A 12,772-nucleotide genomic window follows, 5' to 3' on the forward strand; every position below is an offset into this window, starting at 1 on the left:
TTTTAAACACGATCAAAACCTATAAAAAGTAGCTAAACTTTTCTTTTAAAATCAAACAAAGTGGTATTATTCTTGTCTGGAATATGCTAATTGAACTCTAATCTGTAAAAATAAAATGGCAGCAGCTTAAAATTAAAGCAACAGCTAATCAATTTCAAATTTCAATTGAAAACAAAATTAAAACTTTCTTAAACTTGTAATAAATACATAGCTACAAGAAAGAAAAAATAGATAAATCCGTCACAGCAACTCAAAGCTGCAAAGCCAGATCTGGCTGCTGGGAATCAACCAAAACACCTGCCGATTGTTTCACCGGTGACCCTGGAGATTGGAACCCGATATTAAGATCCGGAGGAAGTGAATCCTGCTTCTGTCTCGGCTGTGCTCGAGGGCTAAGACCTTGCCAATGAGGCTGAACTTGGAACCGAGACAAGTCGGTCGCCACGAGTTGAGGGAAAACCATGGGTCGGTTTTGGAACTGAGCTTCATTCATCATGCGAACATGTTGCGGTGGGAAACCATGGAGGGGAAAATTATTCTTCTCTGGCTGAGGTTGAAAATGCATCCCTGCAGAAACAGGGAATTGCCCTCGAACTTGCGGAGCTTGTGGATGAAGTTCCCTAGCCGGGTTGTATAACGAATCTGCGGATATCTTTCCTTTCGAAGTGCCAGAGTTTTCATTTGCTTCCTTAAAGGCTCCAGCTCCTATAGACATCCATGCACGAGCAGCGACAGTGGCAGCATTGCTGGACTCATCTCTTCTAATAGGTGGAACAGATGGCATAGCTGGTGGAGTAAACAAAGATGGCCTCCCTTCTGATGTTGACCCATTTGCGGGACAAAATGAAGAGGATTTCGGTTCAGAAACGGGGACATCGAGAGGATGTGGCTTAGCAGGAACTGGGGTCCTATAAGTTCCAACATCCTTTCGAACATCAGTTGCAGGAACTGGGGTCGTCCTATGAGTAGCATCATCCTTTCGAGGATGAACATCAGCAGCATGCTGCAACTTTGTGAAAAGGGCTGATTCCTTAGGAGCACGAGTCTCGAACGTTAATACCGGTGTTGGAAGTGGTTCATACTCTCCAACCCACCCACGACCAAACTTACAGCCAACAGGCAGCGCTTGCTCAATCCTGCGGGATGCAACTTTCCATGCAACAGGTCCAAGCGTTGCAGCGAAGCGAGCAAGACTCCTAGCATACGAAAGTTCTGCTTGAAGCCCAACCTGAATCAGAAAAGAAAAATAACTAAAAAGGCTAATAATAATAGAAGATGATAAAATCAGTTTGCTTGTTACATACAGCAACCAGCTGCTTGATTTCAGCCTCAAAGGTCGTAAATATCGAATCCGATCTAACCACCGGTTGATTAGATATGTTATATGTTGCACGACGATTATCATCAAGTGCAGTCGCCCTCCTCCCAAATTTAGAAAGAAGACCCTTCCCTAAGACATGAAAGAATAATTTAAGAGCTAAAACAAAACTGCCACATGCATAAGGCTCTTCTCAACAATTAAAAAGCCACCATCGAAAGTGGAAAAATGGGTTTGATAGGGAACTCAATACCTGATGATAGTTCTTCAGTTTTCTCTCGATTATAATCAGGCACGGATGAATTACCATCTACGAGTACATCAGTATGGCTAGGCCTCCCACAAGCATTAGCTTGGATAGCAATGGAAGTGTTCAGGATATCTCCAGAAGTGGCAAGAATGGCCCCTGAAGAGAAATCAGAACCAACAGGTTCCTGCGTTGTAAGGTATAAAGGTTTTCTGGTTTGCTTCTTTGCTAAGAAGTTTGATTTTGTTTTCTGTTCAATCTTGCTATCTTTCTCGGACCGTTCTACATCAATCCTCAACTTCTCAAACTTTTTCATGGCCAGCTCTTGAATGGACCTTGCCTTCGCAAAATAACTTATAGTCAGAACTCGGAAACCCAAAAGATACTCAAAAGTAAACTATAATTCGGAAGGAATAAAGAGGGAAAAAAACATTATACCTGTTTATGGTATACTGTATCTGGCGCATTGTATTGCATTGCGTTTGAGCATATTAAGAAGACATCACTCTGCATCCAAGAAAAAACAAGCATAAAAATCCAAGAGAAGACAAATGCGGAAGCGGGGATCACTGTGGACCAAAATGCTACATTTTAGTTCATTCGGTGATATTGTTCACACTACTCAATGTAAACACAAAGCAGAGGCAACTCCATTTACAGGCACCAAAAACCGAAATCTATTTACGGAACCAAAAAATTCAGCTAATTGCAAAATGCTAAAAAAATAAAAGCCTATGACAACAAGATGATGAAGTAAAAACCAAAACTGAACATATCCCTCAGTTCCACAAAGTCGATAACCAATTAACCAAACAAGATCAAATGAAAGATGAAGCTCTGAATCAGAGGCAACCTATCTCAATTAACGCGGTGGAAGGTACTTTTTGGTTTTTGCAAATCATTTAGAAAGTTTCACCTTCACCAAAGTGTTCTAATCTGAAAATTTGCAACCTCAGCAGCCATCAAAAGGAGTTACTTTTATGCTTTCAAGATACCTTAAACTAATCTGTTATCTTAGTGCAAATGCAATAGGACCACCATAAAAACTCTAACCACCACTATTTGCCAATTGAAAACAATGTTGGTAAATTTATGACAAATATTACCAACTCTCCAACAGAATACACTAAAATGCCACATTCAACACTTGAGCCATGCCAACCAAACCTTTTATCTTTATCACAACCAAACCATGTTCCAAGGGGTAGAAAATTAGAAGAAAGCAACACCTCCTTTTAAAACACCGACATGAGTCACAAGAAAACTAGTAAAAACTGAAATGAAGTTTCAAATTCTCCCAAACCCCAAGAGAACTTCAACTAAGAAAAGAAATAGCAGAAAGCAACATATCCTCGTAAAGCACCAATACAAGTCACAAGAAAACTGGTAAATCTCAAAAGAACTTCTGAATTATCCCAAACCTCAAGTTCCAAGAGAACTTCAGCTACATAAACCAAGCCTAAGAACACCATGAACACATACCTCAAATTGTTCCAGTGCCGAATAAGATCCATTTGCCAACTTCTTCCTCACCGTGGCAAAGTCCATCGGATGCTCAATCACATCATGGTAATCAGGAAGCTGCAAAATCAATAAAAACTTACTAAGACGAAAGAAATTAAACTCAAAACAAACCAGAATTCCCAATAGGAACGTGCTGCCAACACTTTCGAAGTAAATTCTGCTTACCTCCTCAGGATCAACGGGTTCCGCATATACACCATAAGTGTCTTTCCTGCCATGATTCACACCCAATCCAGCATAAGCAACACCAAGCAGAGAAAAGAAAGAAGAAAAAGAACAGAAAAAAAGGAGTACAAGACTCACTTCTGAAGTTTATCAAGAATCAATTCCAATATCTTCTTATCAGGTAATGGAACCACTGATGGAGGATCGGATGGCGTCCCTAATAAAAACCAACCAAAATCCATATCAAAATTCCACATTCTTAAACCGAAACACTGAATTCTCAAAATGCAGCACTGACATTACAACAAAGCTCCATAAACAGAGCAAAAATCGAAGACCTAACAATAAATCAAAAACAAACCTGGAACCGAGTCCTGCCCTTTGGATTCCCCTTTTCTCCCTCTCATCTGTCAAACCAAAAAAAAAACTCCTAAACTTCAGAACACCCAAAACCTTAAAATAACACAAATCATCAAAATATAAAAGCTTACACTCAAACCAGAACCCATCTATAAAATCTCCCACAGCTACATATAATAGATAGATGAAGAGAGAAAAGAGAATGAGACAGAGACGGAGACAGTGACAGTGACAGGAGACAGTGACAGCTAAAGGAGACAATATAGGTACACTCGAACATTACAGACAGAGAGTAGAACACAAAGATTTAGAGAGAGAAACAGATGGTTTAGAGGGAGAGAGAGATAGATAAATAGAGAGAGAAAGGTGGGAGCGTGATCAGAATCCGTTAGAAGATTTTTTGGGGGGTTTTTTTTGACAGTTGACCCTTAAAACCGTTAATTTTCTCCTAAATTCTCTCGTTCCCTCCAAAGTCCCAAACAATAAATAGTTGCTTGCTTTCAGCTTTTACTTCTCCTTTGATAGATCAGTAGAGTACAAATTATTTGATACAAACCTCGGCATCCACATCAACACGGCCATCGTCATCATCATCTTCATCATCATCAACTTGTCGGTCTTCTTCTTCTTCTTCTTCTTCTTCAACTCCATCACTGACGTTGATTCTTCTCTTTTTAATCTTTCTCTTCCTTCTCTCACTTTCCTCTTCTTCCTCTTCCTCATCTTCATCTTCTTCTTCCTCCTCCACTTCCTCCTTCGCCGTTCGCCTCCCACGCGCGGCGGACGACGAAACAACACCTGGGCCACGGCTCGGCGGCAAAGAAACAGGAGGAGAAGGCGGTTCAGCTTCTTGACCTTGATTAAGTTTAAGAATAAGCTTAAGCTTCTTCTCTCTCCTCCTCTCTTCTTCCTCGTCTTCTTCCTCGAAGTCTTCGTCCAGGTAATCGTCGTAATCGATGTTATACCTCACATTTCTCCGCCGGTGACTCCGCCGCAGCTCCGATTCCGTCGCTGCTGCCGGCGAACTTCCCCTTTTAGCCAGATCCGCCTTCGATGGCCTCCCTTTCTTCTTCCTCTTCACGATCTGCCCCATCTCTTTACACCTTTCCTCTCTCAAAAAAAAAAAAACCCTCACACACACTCCCCTCTCTCTCTCTCTCTCTCTCTCTTCTGTTGTTTTTATTTTTATTTTTATTTTTATTTCCACTTTCTCTCTCTTAAATTTTTTTTATTCCATTTATTTTTTTCCAGGTAGTGTCTTGGCCTTTTTCCCGAGATTTCCGACCCTATATCCGAGGCTGTAGGTTCGTATATAAATAAAAAAATGAGTGTGATGTTTTTATTTTTTCTTCTTTCACTTTCTTGCTGTCTAAACGACATATCGGGAGTGTACAAAACGACACCCAAATACGCCGTTTTGGAAACTGCCTGATTAGGGTTCGGCGTGTCCCGTTATTTGCGGCTCCTTCGCTCACCTCATCTCTATTCCTTTCTTTGATCTTAAGACTTTATTTTCTTTTTTCTTCAGCGCGTGTGTAACACGTTTATTAAATGTAATGACATTCTAAAATTACCATGAAATTCTATAAAAAAATGTATCCGTTTTCTTCAATCGATTTATCGTCAATTTAATAATAATTAATCAATCTTATTAATTAAATTAAAATTTCAAATGTATAATTGTCATGTCTGAGTTTCTTATTTTCTCGTACATAATTATTATTTACGTGTTTTTTGAGTCATATTTCAATTTTTCATCTATTTATATTTTATATTGATTTAATTTTAATTTTTAATTTCTCGAGTTATTATCGATTTTGGTCTAATTATCAACAATGATAAAACCATAATTGTTAATTTAAATATATAATTAACTAATGGTATGGGAAAAGTTAATAACAATTTATTAGAATTTAAAATCAAAGAAAAATAACGATATGCTTATAAAATTAATTAAAAATAAATATAATTTAAAAATATCATCAAAACATTAATTAAAAATTAAAAAAAGGCTTGAAATAATATAAAATAAAAAATACATTAACGTGCTTAATAATAATAATGGAACCTCATACTCAATGATGTAATTGCAATTATCTAACCATCTAACGAAATGAGCTAATATGTTAAAAATATTAATTAAAAAAAAATTTGAAGCAACATGAAATAAAAATATATAAACATGAGCAGTGGAGGAATCGAACTTGAGACTCAAGGATGTAATTACAACTATCGAACAATCTATTGAAAAAACTAATATATTAAAAATTTAAAAAGCTTGAAGCAACATGAAATGAAAAATACAAATGTGAGTTGGAGAAGAATTGAACTTAAGACTCAAAGATAAAAGCACTAATGTTTAACCATCTAGCCAAAGCTAAAAGTGCATTTAGTTAAAAGCGTTTTCCTACCATATCCACTAAAAATGCGTCCAACTAGACGCGTTTTCACTTTCTCTCTCAAAAATCGACTTAATTCAATAAAATTCGTAAAAATCAGCCTAATCAGATAATTATATATTTTTTAATTACTGGATTAGTCTTTTTTTTGAAAAAATGATTTATTTTTTAAGGCTGGTTTTTGGTTTTTTAAAAATAGGGTTAAGGTTTTATAGGATTTTGAGGTTTTTTTTATTTTTTAAGTTTATTATATATTTTTTAGTTTTTTTAATAAAATTTTTAGATGTAAAATTAATAATTATTTAATTTGATATTTACAAGCATCGTATTTACACCAATCTTATATTCGAATTGTAAAATTCAATTCGATTCATAATCGAAACTCCAACTACTCGATTTGATTAAATCTTAATTTGTATTTTTTTTCGATTTTTTTGAATGCAACTGAATGTTAATCAATTTTTTTTACGGGAGGTTGAAATCGATCAGATTTTTAAGTGCATTATTTTTAAACTTTCAGTTCATTTTTCTTCAGAAAACATTTCCCGAGAACCCTGGGTTACTTGATGGGTGAGTGGGAGAAAATGGGGGAGTTAAAAGTGCTAGAAGGAAAACGTTCCACGTAGGACGCATTTTCAGTGCATTGTCAGAAAAAGTACGATATAAATTAAATAGAGAAAATAATTTACGAAAATCTTAAGATAATTTTAATAAAATAAAAAATAGAGTTGAGAGAGAAATAAAATTTGATTGAGAAATTAAGAGGAAATTGAGAGCGATTTGAAAATGTGAGAAAGACTTGAGATTAAATTTAAAAAAAAAAAGAAATAGGGAGGGTTATATAGAAATTAAAAAGTGACTGTTGGGAGGAGCAGTTGGTTCCAAAGGTTAGGGGGAGTCGTTGCTCTCCAACGACTATTTAATTAGTCGTTCGAAAAAATAATCGTTAGGAGTGAATGCTTTTGTTATTTCAACTTAATCCTGTCATTTTTTTCAAAAAAACTAACCTAACCCAATAAATATTTTAAAAAACAACATTTTTATGTAATTTAGGATGAGTTTTGATGGGCGATTGTGTGCGGTACGTTTAGCTTACTTTTTGTCTCACGCTATAGTATCGCTACAATATTTAATCTCACTGTTACCACTATTTTTACACTAACCGCAGATAAACACACTACTCATTTAAACCCACCCTTAATCCCTATTAAATAGCAACCTTACTTATAGTTTCCAAAAGTAGAAGGATTTATTTGACGCGCCACCAAGTACAAGTGATATTCTCAAATCAAATTTGAAAATGTCCGCCTACACTTTGACTATTAGACCCAGTCTCCCACTAAAAAACTGCTCGCTGTAAAAGGACTGAGCTGTCAATTCACCAAAACAGAGTTTTTCTTTTCTTTTTTCGGTGCAGTGTTCACATTGAATCGTGACCGTCCAAATGAGCGTCGACGTCAATAAAACCAACGGTGATGATGAGCAGCATCCGCAAAGGTGGAAAACTCCTGAAATGCAGCTCCTGCGTATGATTCACTTTCTAGGTGGGGGCTTCATTATTTGAGGCATCAATACTACATATAATTATACCACATTCAATGTCTTTAAATAATTTTTTTAAATATTTTATATTTTTAAATTTAATTATTTCTTAAACAAATATTTTTTATTTATAGAGTCGGTATCATAAGTCATACAGTATGCATACTCACGAGCATGGTAGTTGGTATTGGTTAATATCAGTTGATATGTACTGTTCCGATTTTAAATCAGCATAAACTGTTTAAGTTTCATTTCGGTCAAAATATTTTGATTGTTTCAATCAATATATATTTTTCACAAGCAACTTCAAAAAAATTATTATGTATCCCTTTTTTTAGTAGGAAGTCCATGTACCAAAAGTTATTTTGCTTCTTTTACTCAAAGAAATGGGCAATTTACTCTGCGTATGTTAAATCAAAAAACAAATTAGTTATTTTTATTAAAATTTTCATCTATTCGTATTGTTAAAAACTAGTCTGGCTAACGAAAGAATTAGACCTTATGTATGAGTAGAATTGGATGAAAATTTTAATAGATAGATCAGTTTGCTCTTTGATCTAAAGTACAATGACTAACTTATTTATTTTTTTAGTAGAAAGAGCAAAATACAATCAAACTCCTAGTATAAAGGCTTCCATAGTACTTTTACTATAAATACATTAAATTGTGGTTTAATCCATAGACATATTAAATTTAAATTTTTTTATTTAAAAATTATATGAAATATGGGTCATCAAAATAAAAATAGTAATCATTTAACATAATGGCAGGGGCAAAGTCAGAACAATTTTTTAAGGGGTTGAATGAAATTTTAATCTTTTATAGTTTATATTTTTATAATTTTTAAAGGATTATTTTATAATTTTAAAGGGCTAAAATGTAATTTTACCTCTAATAATTTAAAATTTTAAAAAATTTTAAAGAGTTTAAATTGTAATTTTTTATTTTAAGAGGGTCGAGGTCCTGTCATCCCCTTAAATTCACCTCTGCATAAGGGTATATTGGTTATTTTTTAATTGAGTTGGGACTTTATTATTCCGTGACATTAATTTAATTAAGAATTTTATTTATAGTATAAATTTAAAATAATATAAAATTTTAAAATTTAGAGTTTAAAGATTTGAGGAAAAATGGGGTAAGTTGGCCTATATAGCTGATGACAGAAAATCATTATCTTCTTTTTCTCCCTTCAGCAGAAAAAAAAGCTTCGTATTACTGTACATATACGGCTTGTACGCTGTCGTTTATCTATCTGACTCTCTGACAAAGACAGCTAATACGATCCGTCGGATCGCTCTGATTTGATGGTAAGCCTGTGCTGGAATCAATCACGACCGTTCCTTTTCAATTTCTTTTTACGTTTAGTTCAAATGGTGGGCCCAATGCATAACTATTGGTAATCGAATTATTATACCTGGGTCCCACATGCTGACGTGTCAACATGGTTTTTAAAATTTAAATTAGGTTGAGAATAGTATACACTTATTTTTTTTAATATTATTAATAAATAAAATTAAATCATAATGCTTTCACTCAATCAACCAAAATTAAATATTGAATTAAAATAGTCGATTAAATCTTAGCTCGATTGACATAAACATAGTTGTCAATATAGGAGAACGTGAGTTCGAGTGTGCTGAAGCGCATTATCCTCTTATTTATGAGTTGAGAATGGGTTATGGGTAATTTTACGTATTGTGTCAAAAAAGAGTAGATATGAAAGAGAATTCTTACCAATAGGTCCTTTGAATGACAAACAAATAGGGATGCGCTCATTCATAAAAAATAGGATCAACCCCCATTGCGTATTGATACTTATCAGGTATAGAATAGATCTGCTTCTCTTTTTTCTTCTGAGCCGAATTCTTCCCTTAATTACTAATGGAATAGAACAAATATTAATCCTTTCTCCGAAAGAATTCACCGAAAACGGGAGGTATTCCAATGCAATAAAGTTACAGTGTTTATTTTTCGTTGATAAAGGGGTATTTTAACGTTTTAGTTATTATTTCATTCCCGTTAAAAACAATTTTAATTTTTTTTAAATATTAATCAAATTTAACTAAAAAAATTATGGTAAAATTGATAAAATGTAAAGGTGAAATTCATTATGCCTAAATAATATGCTACCTAATCTTAAAAAGTTGATGATGGCCAAAAGAAATCTAAAAAGTTATTCTAAGGATATTTGTGAGTAATATTCAATTTGAAAAAGCAAAAGAAAAAAAAATAAAAGCTTAATTTATAGAAATATTTTATTTTATTTTATTTTTAATAAAAGTTTTGCTTTTCACATATGTGTAAGTCTCACATATAATATATGAGTATCTTTTTGAAGAAATGATAATGAAATATTTTCAACTATAAAAAATAATATTTACGGGAATAATTTATATTAAGATGATCATAAAAAATATAGTTTTTAGGCACCGATAAAATGGTGACACGTCATAAAATTTTGAAGATAACAAAGTATTATTATACACTCATCTATATCTAATATCTTCTCCAACTTAATTTAACTTTAATTGAATTGCTTAAAATAATTAATTTTTTAAATTATAAACAAACATATTTTCTTCTTTTGCAAATTTTAATCATTTTGTTTTTTTCCATATGTTAATATTTTTTTATTTTTGTGCAACCAATTGTTTTTTTTAAATAGTAATTTTTGTGCAAATTTTTTCTTTGTCATTAACACATAATTTTGACAAATATTTTACCCCGAACCCCAAATCACTAATCCAAAATCTTAAACCTTGAACTTGAACTCTGAACCTTAAATCTTGAATCACAAATTCTGAGTTTTAGGGTTTGGCTTTGGGTTTAAGGTTTAAGGTTTAGAGTTTAAGATTCAAGATTATGTTTTATGAGTTCATGGTTTAGGGTTTGAATTTAATGTGTAAATGTCCATGGTTATGGGTCCGAATTTAAGGTTTGAGTATACAATTTAGGGTTCAATGTTTGAGATTCTAAATTTATGTTTAAATGTTTAGAGTTAAGAGTTCAAGGTTATGGGTTTGAGTTTAGGGTTCCAACTTCTAGGTTTTGGATTTAGGGTAAAAATTTTAGCAAAATTATGATAAAAAATTTTGATACATAAACGTATACATTTCAACAATTTTTTTCACGCCATTGATACGTAATTTTGATAATTCTTTACCTTAAACCCTACAAACCCAAACCCTAAACATGAACCCATAACCCTAAACCATAAACTTTAAATCTAAAATCTAGAAGCTCCTAAAACATGCGGGATAGGAGTTCTGGGTGGAATGATGGAATTGATCTAGTTGGCTGGGTTATTAGTCTGGTTGGTTGGGTCAATAAAGGTGCCACTTTGAGATTGTAAAGCCATGACGTCCACGCTTACCGTACCAATTGTTGATACAGTGGTACAACAATGAGAAAATGTGGAGGAGAGATTGGTCGTCACTGCGGAGGTTGGTTCACTTGGACAAAGCGAAGAGTCGGAGATAGAAAAGACTAGAGAAAATGAGGGTATCAAAGTTAGGACCTGAAGGCATATAGACAAAGTGTTGGCTTGGTATCTTAGAAGAGTCCATCCCTTCTTCATCGTTCATGGAGGTATTTATAGGCGAGGGTCCCGTGCAATGTGATGTTAACGTATTGAACTCACCATCTAGCCATTATTACGGAATGTATGGGGTGAATGTCTTCGATGGAACGAAGATGTCTGTGATGGAACAAATATTGCCATTCACTTTGACTTGATGGTATAAAACAGTTGAGCTCATATAGAGTTTGGTGACGAAAAACTTTATGTTCCCAATGAAAGCTCAAAGACCCAAACGACATATAGCTTACACTTGTTCAGATTTTCATCCCAGAAAGGAGGGCTTGTGGGTGACTTCCCAATTTGTTGGCACTGACTTATTGATTGGGTGTCTTTTTGGCTTGCCACATGTCCTCACACGAATGGGGTTATAAGAAGTCCTTAATATTTATAGCCTTTGTCAATTTAGTCCTCACTTTTTAAATAAATTTTATATTTTCAATAAATATCCCGAAATACTCAAATTTTATATATTAAAATTTTCACTTAAAAATAAAAAGTTTCAAAATCTTAAAAATGTTATTCTAGTAATAAGGGTTTGATATAATTTTTGAATGGAATTTTATATAATCTTTTAAATAAATTAAATATATATTCAAATTTAATTTTAATACATATAAAACGAATAGTTCAAAATTTAGAACAACATTATTTCGGGTTTAAGGACTAAATAATAGTTTTTTTTTCAAATTATAATTTTTTTATTAACACCCTTACCTGAACAGTCGGCATAGTGGAATACCATCGTTTATAATATCTTATCGTACTCAGTCTCAGGTTGAAGTGTCAACCTCTTAAGACCTTTGCTACTCTATAGAATATTAATGACTTAGGTATTAGTTAATTATATTGGTGAATATATTTAAGAGGTTCGTTTATTATAGAGATTTGTTTAAATTAGGTCCTTTACTATTAAATAGATCGATTTAAACTGATTTACTTTCTGGTGAATTAAACTGATTCAGATATGTCGCAATAACATAATCCAACGATGGAAGTTGCTTAGCATACCTTAAGTCTCTTTGCAAAGCATTACTAATCATTTTTTTGTTGAAATTAGGGTATTCATCGTCGACAGTAGTGATTAATTCTTTTGCCGATGGTGTTCTTTGCTGAGCCACAGAATGTGTTCCATCTCATGAGTGAGGATCAAACTCTCGATCATATGATTAAAGGATGAGGTGAGCAACCACCACGCCATACCTCGTAGGTTATCAAAGCTTTCATACTTAGAATTTAGTATCTCTTTAAGCATTTATGAACACAAATAAGCCTTTCTTTATTAGGCATGCTCCAAGTCCTTAAATTATTCGTATATTTCTAATTTAATCCTTCTATTTTTATTTTAAAAAATAGTCGCTGTACTAAATTCGTAGAAATAAAAATAAAAGGACTAAATTTTAATATAAAAAATACAAAAACTTAAATCATATATTGACCAATACTGTAATTTCAATCCACTGAGGAATGAAATGAGTTTGGAGTTGGGAGCTGGTGTTCATAGAAACGAAACTGAGCCAACAATTTTAGGAAACTAAGATGGGCTTAAACTTAAACCACAAGGCCCATTTTCACACCAAGTGTTAAAATAACAATGGGCTTGATTTGGATCTGCTAGCCCAGACAATGATGCAACTACA

General features: G+C 33.5%; 1 protein-coding gene across 1 annotated transcript; it reads right to left on the reverse strand.

Moving 5' to 3' along the window:
• Positions 1-145: 145 nt before the first annotated feature.
• On the reverse strand, positions 146-4,896 carry LOC107932763 (bromodomain-containing protein 9). The gene is made up of 9 exons (XM_016864859.2): positions 4,171-4,896; positions 3,616-3,661; positions 3,393-3,471; positions 3,255-3,300; positions 3,048-3,146; positions 2,004-2,072; positions 1,572-1,905; positions 1,305-1,450; positions 146-1,228 (listed from the first exon to the last, which is right to left on the reverse strand). The coding sequence occupies exons 1-9, from the start codon at positions 4,705-4,707 to the stop codon at positions 251-253; spliced, it is 2,334 nt and encodes a 777-aa protein (XP_016720348.2). The 5' UTR covers positions 4,708-4,896; the 3' UTR covers positions 146-250.
• Positions 4,897-12,772: the final 7,876 nt, after the last annotated feature.

This window comes from Gossypium hirsutum, chromosome D05 (genome assembly GCF_007990345.1).
Source record: "Gossypium hirsutum isolate 1008001.06 chromosome D05, Gossypium_hirsutum_v2.1, whole genome shotgun sequence".
Taxonomy (NCBI): Eukaryota; Viridiplantae; Streptophyta; class Magnoliopsida; order Malvales; family Malvaceae; genus Gossypium; species Gossypium hirsutum.

Excerpts from the sequence above, each read along its gene's own strand:
- LOC107932763 (XM_016864859.2), bottom strand. The coding sequence starts at position 4,707 with ATGGGGCAGATCGTGAAGAGGAAGAAGAAAGGGAGGCCATCGAAGGCG. Across the intron at positions 3,147-3,254 it reads AACCCGTTGATCCTGAGGAG|CTTCCTGATTACCATGATGT; the intron begins GTAAGCAGAATT and ends TTGATTTTGCAG. Across the intron at positions 2,073-3,047 it reads CGGCACTGGAACAATTTGAG|AGTGATGTCTTCTTAATATG; the intron begins GTATGTGTTCAT and ends TCTTGGATGCAG.